Genomic DNA, 19,654 nt, shown 5'->3' on the forward strand with positions numbered 1-19,654 from the left:
CAATTATATAGTTGTAAATATTTTGTACACCATATTGATTTTCTCGTGCCATGGCATCTACAGGAGTAACTTCAAAGAATATTTGTCTTCTGTGGCAATTTTCTCCCGCTAAAATCGAAATCGAAATAGTAAAGAAATGGAGCAAAATTGTTTAGAAAGCTGACATATGATTGGCTCAAGAACCCGGAAATCTGTCATTCATTTTGGGCAGTCAAGGTCAACCAAGGTTCAAGAGATATGACCTTAAATGGAGGTGTCATCAGAACTTCAGAGAGGCATTTCATCGGAGATATGATTATAATGACATTGTACACAGCAACACTTGCAGGTTGCAGTCTCACAAAGACTCATCAGACTAGATGAGGACGATCACATAACAAATGGCACTACCACAGAGTGCAAAAGTTTCTGGCCAAACACAATTTAACTTGAATATGACTATATTCAAAAATTATTTCATAAAAACACTCTTTTTATATATTCATAACAAAAATCAATTTGTGAATGACTGAATATTTGTTTCTGCTATTCCAGTCGTTCAGTGTCAAGAGTTTAGTACACACAGCTGCCATTGTGTTCAACCATACAAACTGAGTCCTCTCTATTCACATATATATATATCAACAATGCATGAACACGTGAAGCTTCTACACTATAACAATCTACACATAAAGCCAGAATTTCATTCAAACTGGACATTTAGTCTCAAGGTTCTTAATTAAATTGAAGTCACACCTTTTTTTTAACTTGCCTTACGGATCTGCCAATTGTAAATGTGTTGAAATTGTACCCAAAATAATACTCTGAATTTGTCCCTTTTTTATCCTAGTTGATGTATGTTGCATCAAAATAGAAAGCTAAGCAAGGACCCACTGTTGATAATTTTGCATCAATGCTCTAAAAACAAAGTAGGTATTATTAATTAGTGAGTTGATAAACATTACCCGTCATTGATAAACTATTGTATTCATTATTGTATGAGGGGCGGTGGGGTAGCCTAGTTGGTAAAGCGTTTGTGTGAAGCTCATTTCTGGTGTCCCCTGCCGTGATATTGCTGGAATATTGCTAAAAGGGGCCTAATACCAGGCTCACTCACTCACTATTGTATGAGGGAAGGGAGGTTACTCTAATTCCCTCTGCTGATCTGGCAAACTTGTCACTCATTAGACATGTCAAAGTTTAGCCACTGAATTTCAATTTCATATTTTTTTAGTTTCCGTAAAGCAACTAAAGAAAGAACTGTGGCCATGATAATGGAATCATATTCTTCAATTTGTTACACCAACTCTGACATATTCCCAGAATATTACCAACACTGAACTACCAATGATCCAGCATTAATAGTCAGACTGCTGGAATTACACATGAAATCCTTGTGTTAATTGTATCAGGGATTGAGAAACATTAAATTTGATCTGATTACCAGATTGGTCCAAAGAACTGGGAGCCTAGTGCAGATGAGATACACCCTGTTTGATTTAATCAACAGACATTAAAATTGAGCGATATTTTCAACGAATCTTCAGAAATTGAAACACTGAAATTGTTCCACTAATAAACCAGCTCATGCTGTAACTGTTGTTATAGCATGTGTGCTGACACCCACTCTCCTTGTGAACTCCAAGACTCATCACTAATCTCTGACGATTAAATTCAAACATAACATATCTATCAAACATATAAGCAAAAGTGGAATGTGTGTTTTTCTCATATTCTACAACTAGGATATTCTAAGTCACATTTTCTAGAAGACTGACACTGACTTCTACACTGACATCAAACCACAGCCATGTTTAAAACAGTAAATCCCTTCAGTTCACATATTTCAATTGTTCATAGTTCAAATTTTCTTTTTAACTCAAGGACCATATCTAAAAAACACTGCTTACCAAAACTGATTTTTTTTTGTATTCAGAGCACTTTTTATCTTTGTCACCAAGACAGTAAGTGACATGGGTTTATTGGTGTACTCCTGAGATTCTCTGACTTGCTCCCATCACATGGCTGTGGCGCTATACACATACAGACTAAACAACACTGATAGTTAGAGGCAATAGTGGTCAGTACCAGATGATCGTAGTAAATGCTACCCCACACAAAGCGTTTGACGTTCTGCAGCACCTGTGGTCGGCTTAGAACAGGTATGTACTCCTTGAATAAATCAAATGCACCAATCAGCAACAAGCAGAGTAACTGGCACACACTTGAAACAACGTGCAATACATCTTTACATTCTGTGCTTTTCCCACCTAGTCCAAAACCCGAGAGTCTCGTTAAATTTCTTCTGGTTTAGCCAGATCAACTTCATATGGACCTTATGGTAAGATTAAAATCTACTGAAAAAATGACCCAAATAACTGTTAGGGCTTGACTCAAAAGTATTTGGTACAGACTGCTTTTGTTTTAGTAATATAACATTCGGTGTCTGAAAGAAAACCTTTACACCAAGAAGTCCTTTTCATAGCTCTGCTGTTACACATTAAACCTACAGTGTCTTAGGGCTCCCTATTTCTTCCATCACTGAACTTCTTTGGGGATCATTTTTTAAGGGTCTGGTTTCCATAATTGTTGATTGAAAATACTAAGGTCATTAAAAAAAAGGTTCAGCAAAAATCTTTTACAAAAACCAATGCATGGATTACATTTTTTATTTTTTTTATTTTTTTTTTAAAATGAGTAAAAAGATTTTCTACATTGTTAATGTAATGCACAAAGTTTCAACCATCACCATCTAATCTAGTCAAACAAACATTTAATATTCATTATCACAGAAGACAATCAACAAGATAAATATGGTCTATTTTCAAACAGAATCAATCACACAGCCTCCATAACAATACACATTATCTGATGAGCTAAGCCAAAATTTACAAATTGCTGGATTTATGAAGATCAATAATTAAGTCATTCTATAATGTTCTGTGCCACAAAAGACATTTTACAAACCATTCGTTGATTCAGAACAGAAAAAGTCTAAATATCCACTGTAATTTAAGACTTTCAATTTTCAAACTGTACAAAAGATTAGAATGTTTACCCTTTAAGACTTTTCTCTCTTCAAGCGCATCAGATAAAGTAATCTCTGATTACAGAAGCAACCTGATTCCATTCGAGATGATGTGATTTCAACCACACACAGTAAACATGGTGAAGCCTGGCTAATATCATCAGCCTATTTCATCAAATTATATCAATCTGCTACAGTGGGAAACATCTTCTCTCACTCCATTGCCAGGACAAATATCAATAATCATGATCTTTTAATAGAAAACTTCCTATTCACTAATGACTTCTTAATGCTGCTGCTGATTTTGAAACTCTACCATTTGAGGTCTTGACATTGCTACCAATATTAAGATTTCCTTTCAACCGTTTTCTTTTCTTTATATGATTTGTACATACAAACTGAGGCCATTGTTTAGAATCCAAAAATCTCCATGACCCAAATTCAGCCAACTTCTTGGCATTGCTCACAATAACTGGAGGCTATTGAACAATTTGGTTTTTATATGTGTCAGATTAAATGTTTTCGACTACATGGAAGGAAGCTAAAGATCGTACACAGCGGGAAGTATATCATGGAAAGAAAGAATTTGTAATTAAACTGAATTAAATCCTTTTTTCTATTCAAAACTTTTATCAATTTGATGGCTTTCCATATCTCCCAACACAATGCACATGTTTATACAAGAATACGTCCAACATCAATTCTCTCAGCATGATTTATATATATGCCATTCCAAAGTTGAAAATAAACCAAGGCATAAAAATCCACTCTTTTCAAATGTTCTGATTATTTTCACACTGTGGCTGTCAAACACTTCAAAAAATGCAGCTGAAAAGTGTAATGGTTAGAAATTAGAGGGTTAGGATTTCAATCATGTTACCATTGTAACCAACAATGCCATGCTACGGTGAAGACACCAACAAACTATGACAGGAGTGGAGACACACATACTTCACCCAAACAGTGGTACTAATATTTCTGATAAATCTACCACAGATGTAAACACAGGGCTACATTTCACAAAGCCATCTCAGCACTATGACTGACTTAAGCCCATGTTAAAGTATGGGAGTTTTGATTGTCATAGTGCAAAGATTGCTTTGTGGAACAAGACTCAGGTTAACATCATGGCTGAGAAAAGAGAAACCAAAAACCATAAGTTTGGGATATTTTTCACCCAAATATATTAAATTAATAAAAACTGTAATTGAATTTCCAAGTGATGCCAAATCTGAAGAACATAATATACATGGTCAGTCATTTTCCATGTGAAAGTGTAAGTGCTCCATCCTTGTCAATGTACAGGCATCCTCCTTGTTACCCATACATGAGGGTCTTGGGTGACCTCCCAGCTGAAGTTCTGACTGTAAACATACTCCTTGGGTCCTACTAAGGCTCTAGTGTAGTTCTGAAGGAGATCACATAGCTACGTCACTGGAAGACTAGGGGCAGCAGATTCAATGTTTGTTGGGAGGGGTGGGTGGGCACCTCCCTGTGTTCTACCTGCAGGATCTACATCTGCACCGTCCAGGTGTAACAGTGGCATCACTGGAGGACTTAGGGTAGAACATATGTATTGGGAAATGCACAGGGGTAGGGTTGAGGGGAATGAGAGGAGGGGTAGGGTTGAGTGAAGTTTGTTTGTTGAGGAGATATAGGGCAGGTTTGGGTGGGGTGGGGAGACATATCAGGCAGGCCTGTGTGGGGTGGGGAGATAAAGGGCAGGTTTGTGTGAGTGAGGAGATATGGGGCAGGATTGGGTTGGGAGACATAGTCCTGGCTTGTGTGAGTGAGGAGATGTCGGGTAGGATTGGGTGGGCTTGGGAGACATGTCGGGCTGGCCTGTGTGGGGTGGGGAGATATAGGGCAGGTTTGTGTGAGTGGGGAGATATCGGGCAGGTTTGGGTGGGGTGGGGGAAGACATATCGGGCTGGCCTGTGTGGGGTGGGGAGATATAGGGCAGGTTTGGGTGAGAGAGGAGATATCGGGCAAGTTTGGGTGAGAGAGGAGATATCAGGCAAGTTTGGGTGGGGTGGGGAGACATATCGGGCTGGCTTGTGTGGGGTAGGGGGCTACTGGGCAGGGTTTGGGTTGTGTTGGGTGGGGAGACATATGGGGGCTGGCTTTATGGGCATATATGATATACCAAAGTCCTACCAGTTTAAATAAAACCAGGGAGGTTCTGAAAACTCACCATCCATTGACATTGCTGCAGTTCATATTGATCTCAATATGTTGAATGTGCCCTGGTCTCAAACAGGGCGGTGTTGCTAAGATTTGTAGGAAACATTAGCAAGTCTGACTCTAATATTAATAATATCACATCTAAACAGAGTAAAAGAAACTGCAATATAACACAAGTTTTTGTGTAGACACCATGAAAGTATGTGTGAGCTGTTCACTCATGCACAAACGCTGTGGTGGAAAAAGTCAATGTAAAACCTAAATTTACTAGAAATACAGAAGTGAAAATATTTTGGGATAAATAAAACAAGTTCAGATAAAGATAAAAAACTTAGTCCTACTTCATGTATTTTCCAAACATTGGATGAAAATCTAAGAACAATTGTGGCCTTATGAAACAGCATGATTACCACATGTATGTCACACAAGTGGTCATCTGCTGCTGCTGCAGCCATGCTTAGCAATATAACCCTCCACCAAACTTTCGTAATTTGAATTTCTCATTCATATAAAATAGTATTTGCTGAAAAAAACAATCTGCAGAAGAACCTCACCTTTCTCCCAAATCCCTTAAGTATTGAAACATAAAACTATTTTCAAAAGGTGGAATTATTGTGGTTTTCACTCAAAATTCATAACTAAAATGCAAATTTTACTTATTAAGAGGAAATGATTTTGCACAAAGTATCAAATCATCATTACAACATTACAGCTTTGACGCTTAATTTTCAAATGTTACACGAAATCTTTCATAAGGAGATGAAATGTTGAGAATAACTTTTATTACAAATACCAGTAGGTATTACACAATTTCAGATATAGTTCAACAATTACATTCCCCAAGCAATAATAAACCCAAAGGACCAGCAAATGAAGAGGTACTGCTCTCAGCCTAAGCCCCGGTACCAGAAAGCATGGAAACAACAGATGTGCAAGAGGGTATACACTACCGCATTGCTGGCGTTGAAGAAGGGGTTAGTGTGGGTGCTACTCCACTGGATGTGTTCTACATAATTGAGAGCAAGCGGGCGAGCCAGCACTCCCACATAATCCTGAAATAATGTCTGGACTGGTTACATATATACCAATATTGTCTTGAAATGCATTGTTTCAAATGGGTGCTCATACTCCTCAAATAATCTTGGCTATATATCATACTCAAGAGAAGCGTTAAAGAACATCTTTTATATTGATCTGTCGTGGACATTTTCTCATATTACTATAGTAGATCTGATGGACATTCTTTCATATTCCTATAGTTGATCTGTCATGGAGATTCTTTCATATTACTTTAGTTGATCTGATGGACATTCTTTCATATCACTATAGTTGATCTGATGGACATTCTTTCATATTACTATAGTTGATCTGATGGACATTCTCTCATATTACTATAGTTGATCTGATGGACATTCTCTCATATTACTATAGTTGATCTGATGGACATTCTTTCATGTTACTATAGTTGATCTGATGGACATTCTTTCATATTACTATAGTTCATCTGTCATGGACATTCTCTCATATTACTATAGTTGATCTGATGGACATTCTTTCATATCACTATAGTTGATCTGATGGACATTCTTGCATATACCTATAGTTGATCTATCATGGCATTCTTTCATATTTATATGACAGATCAACTGTAGTAATCTGCAAACATCAGGGGTTCTTTAACTTCTTTTGCGTAACATATATGACCATAATGGTTTGTAAGTCATGACATGAAATCTGTTTACCTACTCTTGAAATAATGGGTGTGTGTTACATATATGCCCATATAGTCCTCAACAAACATATTTTGGATATGACATACCATGAGCACGAGTAGGATACTGACAAACCTAGAAACATAATTGGGATGAACCGGGATTCAAACCCACCACCACGTTCTCTTATATAACATATCAAAAGCAAGTACAGTTACTGATACTTTCAACATATTGAATCAGACTTATTCCAAACACTGAGCAAGGGAATCCTAAAACAAAATATTTGTTAACTTGCATAACTGATCTGCATTAAAGTTCCTGAAAGCAAAATAGTTTATTAATCATCACAAATATATAAGGAAAACGATTCTTATGTTTGTGGTCACCATAATTTGCATGAAAACACTTCCATTCTATCACACTCATACTGGAGCTTAATGTACAAGTGACGTACCTGGACTCGGGTTCTGATGGCCCCCATGGCAGGGATCTGTGAGAAGTAACCTGCAGCAGATAGTGTGTGTATTTAGATTTTGTTTTGTTTGTTTGTTGTTTAATGCCACACTCAGCAATATTCAAGCTATATGACAGGGGTCTGTAAATAATCAAGTCTGACAGAACAATCCAGTGATTGACATCATGAGCATCGATCCACCCAATTGGTATATGATGACATGCATTACCCAGTCAGCGAGCCTGACCACCCAATCCAGTTAGTCGCCTCTTATAACAAGTATACCGGTAGTCACCTTTTACGGCAAGCATGGGTTTCTGAAGACCTGTTCCAACCAGGATCTTCACGGGTAGTGTGTCTTTAGATGATCAACTCCCATCTTCCCGAGGCAAGTGAGTTAACTGACTATATAAGTCCAGTTTCCACCCTTGCCGAACTAGGCTGGTATTATGGAGTTACATTTTGGCTGGACTAACGAGTCTGTGCATAGTCCAATCCAAATTGCGCACCAAAATCGAAATACTGTTCGTAAATTGTCGTGCAGATTTCGGTCGATTGCAGGATTTGCAAAGCATGTGCACTGCCAACTCGTCAGCAGATATTTTCCAAATCTTTTCATGTTTTTAATGAAGGTGCTCACGTGATTTGATGCATTTCGCAATGTAAGATCCGTTTATCACAATAAACATCTTGATTAGATCGTCCTGACCGGGCGCCACCATTTTGGGTGAAGCAAACGCAAGTGATACGAGAGCTGGAGTCTCATTGGTCCATAGGAGAGGCTTAGAGGGGACAAAACTGGTAATAGCCACTGGTGGCGCTACGATCGAGCCCAGTAATTCCAGCAAAGTTCGGCAAGGGTGGAAACTGGACTTATAAAGTCAGTTAACTCTCTTGCTTCGGGAAGATGATGAACTCCATGTATATATAATACAGTCAGTTTTCACTTTGTGTCAGATGAACAGGTTAAAATTTCCATTACATAACTTTTTATTCTCATACTTCTGACACAATTTGGTGTCCCGTCTGATCTGAAAAGTGGTTTCTAAAAGTGAGAGATATAACACGTGCATTCTTAAATACCCAACAAAAGGAACTGAAGCTAGGCTACAACCTATAGAAATTTTGTTCATATAACATTTTCAGATGAGCATTTTTAACACACTGACTTCAAGCTCATTGTGAATTCTTCGCCGCTGTTGCATACACTACGTTCCTCCATCACCCGTGAACACATACGTCCACTTTGCAGTGTGGTCACTAGTTGTAACCCACAAATCAAACCACAGCTAGTTGCAACGAGAGAGAACCTACAGAGAGCTCTGACCACTGAGCGCTCGTTACACACACAGCAATATTTCTTCATGTGCCACAGCCTTGCTGCCATCTTCTCATCACATTGCTTCAATATCAGGCAACAATAGGGTTCTCCAGAGGCCATACACTGATATCATCCGAATATGGCCTCCGAGCTGACACAAAATTTATGCACAGAGTAGGGTTCATTTGACGTCCATGGGTTATAGCCAATCCAATATCTTGACTTAAAACAGACAACATCACAACACTGTATATCAGCAGTATGGATTCACGGGTGATGGAGTAGGGTATTACGCCACACTCAACGAGAGAATGGACACAGAATAAGAATATACTGTGTCTCGTGGGACATAGAATACTATTCATTGTACCCTAAGCGTAGACTAACATCTAGTCTCTGAAATGGAACATATTATACATGAAACACAGTTGTTAAATTATCTTAATAAAGTATAATAAAATGGAGACCACAGACTCTCTTCATTTTCAGAAACAGACATTACCTAGACTTGCCAACTATGATAGACTTGCATAGGCTGCATTGAAAATATTTGTTACAGGGTCTGTACGACAGACTACCTACAGCACATCAAGAGCAGTTATGAGCGTCATACATCCATCAATCATGACCACTGTCCACATGATCACTGATTCACTCCAGACTCTTAAAGTAATTAACAAATGTACAGTAAACTACACCATTTCATTACAATACAGGGCTCTTATATTCACACTTAAGTCTAGGTAAAACCCTGATGGAGGAATGTAGTGTACGCAGGCATGTGAAGTATTGATGCTTTCCTTGCACAAACGCAAAATGGCAGAAAACAATCCATGCAATAGGAGATGATGTACAGGTACTACTATGGTTATGTTGTAAACTTTGATTACTTAACACATGTGCCTGGAAAAATCAGTCTTAGATAAAATCCTTCATCTTACCTCTGTTGGCACATGCCATCCATTTAATGGCATTGGTGGGGTTGGCTGTGGGGCCCACGGCATACGTGAAGACTCTCACCTGTAGACAACAGCAACATACAGTCACACAGCACCATCAGGTCAGGGAACAGTGTTGGTGGGAGATAAATCTTTTTAAAAAGGTTGCCATAACACTATAGCTCACTGGGATAGGAAGTCAATTGTGTACAATGTCAATAAAGACAGCTGTACTGAAACACTGCTGCCAGAATTGATATTCAAATATTTGTTTCAAATTTCCTGAGGACTAAACACCAACACTTAATTCTATGGATTTGAACAAAATTTGTTTGTTTGTTTAATGCTGCCCTCAGCAATATTCCAACAATATGACGGCGGTCTGTAAATAATAGTCTTGACAAAACAATCCAGAAAGTGACATCATAGGCATCAATCTATGCAATTGGGATACGATGGAATGCATCAACCAAGTCATCGAGCCTGACCACCTGATCCCTTTGTCACCTCTTATGACAGAACAAAATATGTCAACAAAAGAAGAAACATACAAGATAGACACAATTTTTTATGGATAACAACTTCTTTAATACTGTATTAAAGAAGTTGTTATCCAAAGAAGTTGTTATCCATAAAAAATTGTGTCTATCTTGTCATCCGTCAACTTCTAAGTAATGCCTATCAAACAAAAAAAGAAACATACAGTCCAAAAAGGTTCAACTTCATCAGGCTGGCAAAGAAAAAGATGATCACAGAGTCACAAATGTATTTTGACAAAATTTAAGAGCATAGTCAAAACAAAAAGGTCAAAACACATTCAAAAACTAAAATCTTGTGAACAACAAAACATATGGGATCAGTCCAACAACTAACTTCACACAAACCAAATTTCATTATATTTACAGACATGGCCAAATCAAAAATATGATTTGTGCATTCAGGTGTCAAGATTTGTGGGAACAAGCCTGGGAAGTTTCACCTTCATTGGTCCAATTGTTTTGAAGATAAGATGTTAACAGATGCTGACCAGACACTGGACAAGCAGGCCATATACAAGTCCACTTTGAGTCAGGTGAGCTAAATAAAGCTCAGAATGTTGAGGTGGGTGGAGTTAGTGAAATGGAGTTCAATGTTGTAGTTCACTACTATAATGTCATGCTTGCACATGGAATTAATGAATGAGTTTAGTTTATTGCTGCTTTTAGCAATATTTCAGCAATATCACAATTGGGAATACCAGAAATGGGCTTCACACATTGTACCAATGTCGGGAATTGAACCTGGGTCTTCGGTGTGACGAGTGAACGTTTTAACCACTAAGCTACCTGACCACCCCACATGCCCATGGGAAATATCCAGTTGGCATATGGACCATAAGGAATTAATGACTACAATGTATATGTGGAAAAAATACTTTAACAATGGACAAATAATATGTAATTCCTAGTTGCAAGCAGGTGATTCTAAACGTTTATTTTGAAACAAGATGTTGCAAAATATTTTCACTGATCACGTTACAGACAAAATCTAAGCTACAATCTACTGAAATATTCTTAGACACTATATATTACTTGTGGGTGCGTGCATGTTTATTGATCAACATTGAACTCAGCAATATCCCAGCTATATGCGGCTGCCTGTAAATAATCGAGTCTGGACCAGACAATCCAGTGACTGATACAGAGAGCAACAATCAGCCAAGTAACCAAACCTGACTACCTGATCCAACTGGATGCCAATAACATGAATTGCTGAGGACCTATTCTATCTGAAGAGGGGCATAAACACGACAGCAGCCCCGGGTGTACATGGTGGTTGGTACTCACAGTTTTATTTGGCCAGTTGTATTCCTTGAATACCTCCTCGGCATTGTCCGTGCCTCCATCCGTCAACAACATGATCACTTTGTTACAGGAAGCTCCATTATGTTGGTCTAGGTCAGGGTTTGTCTCATTTCGTTCAAACTGTCAGAAATGCATAAATGTCCCAGTTATAGACCTCAGAAACACATCACATCTACCTTGCTTATCATTTGAAGAAACAAGCATGCTAGGTGTAGCAGTAGCTGTTGATAGCAATAGTAGAAGCTAGGGCAAGCACAAACCACTGAAATGTCTATTTGCTCCAACTCATAACAGAAGTTGTAAAAAATAAATATATTGTTGAGGAGCTGTGTTCCTAAGCTGAGTGCTTAAAATACTATTTTGCTGACATCCACCAGTGTATTGTTATTTTCTGAGAACTAAAATCAAACAGTATTATTCTTAAGGTAACCCTCTTGTTACTACATGTTCAAAAATTCTGGACTGGCAACATTTTATTTGGTCTGGTACCTGTTGCCAGTCCAGTTGTCTGACTGAATTTTTGGGGATTTTTATACACTGCTCAGCTGCAAGGAAAATGCTCTGTGAAGTGCCAAAAGTCTATGAGTGAGTGAGTGAATCATAGGTTTCTGGCGTGCCCAAGGGACGCAACTCTGCACGGCGAATCACAGCGCCTCAGACGACTGAGCCACCCGTATCCCCTTGTTATAAGAAGTAGGCATTGCAATATGAAATACACTTGAAGACCTGAGACAAATGCTCTTATTGGACTTACGTTCTCAAACTGTTCAAAAGCAAACTTTAGTCCAACTTCAAAGTTAGCCATTCCATTGGCAGATAAATCATTGACGTCATTTGACAATTTCTGAAACAAAGAAAGGGATATATTTTTTTGACACCAAATACTGCATCCATATGATCCTTATCACTGAAAAATATTTTTCAAGTAATTGAGTCGGAGATAATGGTTGTAGTTATTCCCTGATGCTGTTCTAGTGTTGGCCTGACTGAAATATTTAGGGGCAAACTTTTGAACAATTTAGTAGATAAATCATGTTTTGATTTGAAAACAAGCAAACCTATTATCAAGAGTGTGAGCATATATATCTGTTACCAGGCAACAGCCACTCTCAGTGATTATTTCGCATGACTCTACAATGATTGTTTGTTGTTTAATGCAGCACTCAGCAATATTCCAGCTATATGACCTAGGCCTATAAATAATCAGGTCTGGACCAGGCAGTCCAGTGATTGATATTATGAGCAATGATCCACACCATCGGGTAAGATAACACGCAATCAACCAAATCACCGGACACTGAGTGTAGCTGTGGGGGACAGCAAACCTCTCAAAATGAGAACAAAGACATCTCAGAAATAAATACATACACATTTCCATGAAAAAAAATTAACATCCTGCACTTTAAGCAGTATCAACATCACATAAAAATTTAGCCTAAAAAACATAAAACATATTATCATAACATTTAGAATAATTTATATTTTGACTGACACAAGCTGATCGGTAAGTAAATATTGGAAACCCATGAAATGAGTTCAGCCCAATGTAGAATATACACCCTCCTGATATACAGAGCTTTACTTGGGGGGAACGTTGGCCTACCTGCTTATTGCGGTAAGTGGCCTGTACAAATGGCGTGTGGTTGAAGCATTGACTGACAAACTGTGCGTCTGAGGAAAACTGTGGGAAAGAAAATACTGATTACTGATATAATAGAACATCAATTATTTACCACTGCCACATTGCTCCCCTCCAGGAAAGGCCAGATCTTTCTTCTACATACATGTATATTACAGTGGAATAAGCACACAACAAAAATCAATAAAACTGTCTCGCAGAATATACTTTTATTTTACCAATATGAGGCAGGCTTGTTTGTATGAACTTTACATCAACCTGATTTCCCTGTGCTGTTCTCAGACTGATCCAAATACCTGATTAACAGACTCTACATGCAAACATTTTTGTGAGTGTTTGATTAAGTAAAAATTCTATATATATATAAAAAAGTCGTAGTTTGCTGTAGTTCCAACATACACATATACTCCCTGGTTCTGAATGGGTGAGTGGACATAATCCTTTGTAAGTGACAGTGGTATGAAGTGAGCTGAAATGGGGTACAAGATTATTGCTCTGATATAGCGACCACCATTGATGTGTGTGTGTGTGTGTGTGTGTGTGTGTGTGTGTGTGTGTGTGTGTGTGTGTGTGTGTGTGTGTGTGTGTGTGTGTGTGTAAGTGATCATGGTATGTTAGAGCATCTATGTAAGTGATCATGGTATGTTAGAGCATATATGTAAATAATCATTCTATGAAAGGAACCAGTGTCACTGTTCATGGTATGTAAGAGCATATATGTAAGTGATCATGGTATGTTAGAGCATCTATGTAAGTGATCATGGTATGTTAGAGCATCTGTGTAAGTGATCATGGTATGTTAGAGCATCTATGTAAATGATAATGGTATGTTAGATCATCTGTGTAAGTGATCATGGCATGTTAGAGCATCTGTGTAAGTGATCATGGTATGTTAGAGCATCTATGTAAGTGATCATGGTATGTTAGAGCATCTATGTAAGTGATCATGGTATGTTAGAGCATCTGTGTAAGTGATCATGGTATGTTAGAGCATCTATGTAAATGATCATGGTATGTTAGAGCATCTGTGTAAGTGATCATGGTATGTTAGAGCATCTGTGTAAGTGATCATGGTATGTTAGAGCATCTGTGTAAGTGATCATGGTATGTTAGAGCATCTATGTAAATGATCATGGTATGTTAGAGCATCTATGTAAGTGATCATGGTATGTTAGAGCATCTGTGTAAGTGATCATGGTATGTTAGAGCATCTATGTAAATGATCATGGTATGTTAGAGCATCTGTGTAAGTGATCATGGTATGTTAGAGCATCTGTGTAAGTGATCATGGTATGTTAGAGCATCTATGTAAATGATCATGGTATGTTAGAGCATCTGTGTAAGTGATCATGGTATGTTAGAGCATCTGTGTAAGTGATCATGGTATGTTAGAGCATCTGTGTAAGTGATCATGGTATGTTAGAGCATCTATGTAAGTGATCATGGTATGTTAGAGCATCTATGTAAGTGATCATGGTATGTTAGAGCGCCAGACAGGGTAACAACAAGTACCATCTTTTAACATCTTTTGATATGACGTGGCCGGGGATCGAACCCCGGACCTTCCGCTCTCCGGGCGGACACTCTACCACTAGACCACGGAGGCGGTCTGGTATGTTAGAGCAACTATGTAAGTGATCATGGTATGCTAGAGCATCTATGTAAATGATCATGGTATGAAAGGAACCAGTGTCACTGTTCATGGTATGTAAGAGCATATATGTAAATGATCATGGTATGTTAGAGCATCTGTGTAAGTGATCATGGTATGTTAGAGCATCTGTGTAAGTGATCATGGTATGTTAGAGCATCTGTGTAAGTGATCATGGTATGTTAGAGCATCTATGTAAGTGATCATGGTATGTTAGAGCATCTATGTAAGTGATCATGGTATGTTAGAGCATCTATGTAAGTGATCATGGTATGTTAGAGCATCTGTGTAAGTGATCATGGTATGTTAGAGCATCTGTGTAAGTGATCATGGTATGTTAGAGCATCTATGTAAGTGAGCATGGTATGTTAGAGCATCTATGTAAGTGATCATGGTATGTTAGAGCATCTGTGTAAGTGATCATGGTATGTTAGAGCATCTATGTAAGTGATCATGGTATGTTAGAGCATCTGTGTAAGTGATCATGGTATGTTAGAGCATCTGTGTAAGTGATCATGGTATGTTAGAGAATCTATGTAAGTGATCATGGTATGTTAGAGCATCTGTGTAAGTGATCATGGTATGTTAGAGCATCTGTGTAAGTGATCATGGTATGTTAGAGCATCTATGTAAGTGATCATGGTATGTTAGAGCATCTATGTAAGTGATCATGGTATGTTAGAGCGCCAGACAGGGTAACAACAAGTACCATCTTTTAACATCTTTTGGTATGACGTGGCCGGGGATCGAACCCCGGACCTTCCGCTCTCCAGGCGGACACTCTACCACTAGACCACGGAGGCGGTCTGGTATGTTAGAGCAACTATGTAAGTGATCATGGTATGCTAGAGCATCTATGTAAATGATCATGGTATGAAAGGAACCAGTGTCACTGTTCATGGTATGTAAGAGAATATATGTAAATGATCATGGTATGTTAGAGCATCTGTGTAAGTGATCATGGTATGTTAGAGCATCTGTGTAAGTGATCATGGTATGTTAGAGCATCTGTGTAAGTGATCATGGTATGTTAGAGCATCTATGTAAGTGATCATGGTATGTTAGAGCATCTGTGTAAGTGATCATGGTATGTTAGAGCATCTATGTAAATGATCATGGTATGTTAGAGCATCTGTGTAAGTGATCATGGTATGTTAGAGCATCTATGTAAGTGATCATGGTATGTTAGAGCATCTGTGTAAGTGATCATGGTATGTTAGAGCATCTGTGTAAGTGATCATGGTATGTTAGAGCATCTGTGTAAGTGATCATGGTATGTTAGAGTATCTATGTAAGTGATCATGGTATGTTAGAGCATCTATGTAAGTGATCATGGTATGTTAGAGCATCTATGTAAGTGATCATGGTATGTTAGAGCATCTATGTAAGTGATAATGGTATGAAAGGAACACCAGTGTCACTGATCATGGTATGTTAGAGCATCAATAGTGATGATGACAGGAAAAACTCACTGCAGCAATGTTAACAAAGTCATTTTCTCCCAGGGTGTCGAGGATGGACTTGACTGCCACCTTCATCAGTTGCAGTGCCTGGCCATGAGTACTCCCGCTCCTGCAACAACACACGCTTCCTCTCAACAACAACTCAATGCCTACCTGTAACGCCCTACTTGCTAGACTTCAACATTATTTGGGCATCATTTCAGTGAGCTGATCTGACCTGTTTGTAGGTCTTGGATCTGGAGGTGAGTTAGTACTCTGGACCGATCATCTTATTTGTCACACACATGTACCATACTGTTGACTGACAACTCAAGACCTCTCCTTCATAACATCAAGTTGAACAGTATTTCAGTTAAATCAGTGTCCCCGCATGGTAAGTGGGAGGAAAGAATGACGTGAAGTCTTCTAACTTTACCATTTTGGTGTAACCCACACAGTTGGGTGCTGACAAACCAAGAACATAATAAGGCTGAATCAGGATTCAAACCTAAGATCATAGGTTTCATGGGATAATTTTGTCACTGTGAAAGGAACCAAAAGGCGACTATGCTTGTCATAAGAGGATTGGGCGGTCAGGCTCGCTGACTTGGTTGATGCATGTTGATGCATGCTCATGATGTCAATCACTGGATTGTCTGGTCTTGACTCGATTATTCACAGACCGCTGTCATATAGCTGGAATATTGCTGAGTGCAACATAAAACAACAAACAAACAATGTGACATCCACTCTGTGATGTACCATGTGTCACAGACATGTCCCTACTCATTACTGTCATGATATCAACCTCAGTCATAAAGGGCAGAAGTTACATGTTCCACAGAGCTTTGTCTAAAGATGCTAGTGTCATGACTGTAACGTACCTTCACAAGTGATGATTGGAAATTTTATCATAAATTTTATGTTGATATACTTATTCTATCTCACACTATGCATTTCTTCTTTCTTCTTCAGGTGTGTTTGGGTGAAGTGTTCTTTTTTTGTTTTAGAAGTTGGAAACATGGTTCAAGCCCGTTTCCACATATGATTGAAGAAGGAATGCATAATGTGAGACAGGATAAGTTTTAAATTTGATTGATGTATGTGAAAGTTTACACCACAATATGAGCAGGACTCAACACTCACTTATCAATGAGGATCATCATGTCCTTAGGAGAACTGGATCCTTGAGTATACCTGGAAAGCAATGGAGGAACTCATTAGTGATGAAGGTAACCAGGTCTCCTTGCTAAACAATAATCATAATAATCATAATAATCATACTAATTATAATAATTACAGAAGCTCTCAATATCTTCTCTTGAATCAAACTACCAAGTATTTCAGCAAAGATTTATCTAGCATCTTCAATAAATGTGTTCAATAATATATTTTGTAACTTTCATATCCTTTTATGATATAAGTTGTTCTGAGACAGCATTCAATGTAAAAATGTCAAACCAAGTCTCATATGAAAGCTATGAAATGCTAATTTGATATTATCATCTTTCGAATTGAAACATCTTCAGTATCAACTCAACATGGGCCAAACATCAGCCCGAGAACACCTAGATAAATCCTTGTTCGGTGTTACTTCAGGAACCCATGAAGATACAGGTTAGAATTGGTCATCAGCAACCCATGTTTGGTGACTAACTGGATTGGTTGCTCAGGGTCTAAATTGTTGATCTTAACTCATTGATGTGGTTTTCAATATTGGAATTTTGAAAACTAAGAAATCATTCTTCATTTCTAATTTACAAACAACAACAAATATGATTGTTTACGAGTCAAAGTATGGTGTTTATGATATATGTATCGTTCTCTGCTATGAATTGCAACAAGGCATCGAGAGCAGTGATCTGATCATGGTTGTTGTAAATAACGGTGAATTGGTGCAATCTGCTGATCAGTTCACAAAACATTTCACAGAAATTATTGTAAACATCATTATTAATAAATGAATTTTTGAATACAAGTAAAAAAATACATATAAGGCAGATATCCAATGAATACCTTTCATAACCAGATGGTGTAATAACAGGACTAACTTGCACACCACAGCATAGACTTGGTGTTATGTCCTATTAGTAGTATCTTTGCGTTGGGAAAAATATCAGTGTCTGTGTTAATAATGCAAAACACCTGTATACAGATGTGAGGTGGGGTGAGGTGAGGTGAGGTGAGGTGAGGTGAGGTGAGGTGATATGAGGTTTAACGTCACAACCAAGATTACTATACTCATATAGCGATGTGCATGCACTTGTGTGTGTGTGGCTGCTTGTACTAGTCCGGACTGATGCTGATTAATAGTGCTAGCACACTGAGATACCATGCCGCAGTTTAACATGAATACCCCACTCAGACAGAGAATACTGACCAGTCCTTGTTTTAGCCCCTTAATGCTTAACCCCAGACAGGGTAACAACTAGTACCATCTTTTGACATCTTTCCATATGAAGTGCCCGGGGATCGAACCCCGGACCTTCTGCTCTCCGGGTGGAGGCTGTACCACTAAACCACAGAGGCAGTCGTATACAGATGTACTGTCAGCTGTCATGAGGTATTATCGATATATTAAAACTCCATACCATGACTGTCTTCTGACATCATAGAGATCAACTTGTCCACGATTCTTCCACGCACCCCCTGAAAAATGGCAATTTAAGGTTAAGTTCAACTTTCAACAATTCATGCCATAATCAGCATTGGTTTGTGCAAACTAGTGGTCAACAGTGTGGACATTAATCCATTGGTTGTCATAGTAACATGTTTGTCACTCAGCCAAGACTCAATAACTCGCATATCACATTGCACAAAACACTATTTTTTGTGCTACATGTTCAGTTTTTGTATCAAAACATCTTTTGTTCTTGATGTGACTCTAGACTCCTATTGTCCATGAACTGGGTAATGTAAGGATAATATTCCATCTGATAAGGTTCATGATGCACACTAATATTTGATGCGAGGAAGCAATTAAGATTTCGATTAACATTGCTGCTTCAAATTTAAAAGATATGAATACATCTTCTCTGCAATACAGGGTTACATGTGTATGTACCAACTACTGTGATACACATTGTATCATCAGAGTACTGTTTCAGCCACCAGAACCAGCATAGCAAGGAATACGAAGGCCTGGCTCATTCCTTAAGAGATCTTAATCCCATACTTCAGCACTAACTTAAGACAGCTGTATGTCTAAGTTCACATTGTGGAACAGAGCCAAGATTGCTATGTTATAAACACATTGATATTGCAAATTACATAAATATTGCGTTCCTGCATTTTCTGAATTTGTACAGACTACATAAAAATATTTCTTATCCAGCCAGATGATATACCAAGGATGAGGAGAGGTATTAATACACAGCAGTCAACAATAAACATGATAAAGCAGCAGAGGGACGCGTTTCAAAAAGTCATCGTAGCTACGACTGTCGTAGAGTTCTCCCA

At 38.3% G+C, this 19,654-nt stretch overlaps 1 protein-coding gene across 7 annotated transcripts in view; it reads right to left on the reverse strand.

Annotated features, from left to right (window-relative positions):
• LOC139445885 (voltage-dependent calcium channel subunit alpha-2/delta-2-like) overlaps window positions 1-19,654 on the reverse strand; it is a 127,296-nt gene that overhangs the window by 29,309 nt on the left and 78,333 nt on the right. For 4 of the 7 annotated variants that reach the window (XM_071227121.1, XM_071227120.1, XM_071227119.1 and 1 more), the window contains 10 exons: window positions 18,787-18,844; window positions 17,342-17,392; window positions 16,226-16,325; window positions 13,067-13,144; window positions 12,218-12,307; window positions 11,446-11,583; window positions 9,623-9,701; window positions 7,361-7,410; window positions 6,142-6,243; window positions 2,068-2,151 (listed from right to left, as the gene is read on the reverse strand). In XM_071227121.1, the coding sequence (XP_071083222.1) occupies window positions 2,068-2,151; window positions 6,142-6,243; window positions 7,361-7,410; window positions 9,623-9,701; window positions 11,446-11,583; window positions 12,218-12,307; window positions 13,067-13,144; window positions 16,226-16,325; window positions 17,342-17,392; window positions 18,787-18,844 (830 nt within the window). Of the gene's footprint in view, window positions 1-2,067; window positions 2,152-4,334; window positions 4,416-6,141; window positions 6,244-7,360; window positions 7,411-9,622; window positions 9,702-11,445; window positions 11,584-12,217; window positions 12,308-13,066; window positions 13,145-16,225; window positions 16,326-17,341; window positions 17,393-18,786; window positions 18,845-19,654 lie in introns of all 7 variants that reach the window. The other 3 variants (XM_071227125.1, XM_071227126.1, XM_071227124.1) reach the window with 3 other exon arrangements.

The sequence above is a fragment of the Haliotis cracherodii genome, unplaced genomic scaffold (genome assembly GCF_022045235.1).
Source record: "Haliotis cracherodii isolate W230 unplaced genomic scaffold, xgHalCrac1.p SCAF_6, whole genome shotgun sequence".
Classification (NCBI taxonomy): domain Eukaryota; kingdom Metazoa; phylum Mollusca; class Gastropoda; order Lepetellida; family Haliotidae; genus Haliotis; species Haliotis cracherodii.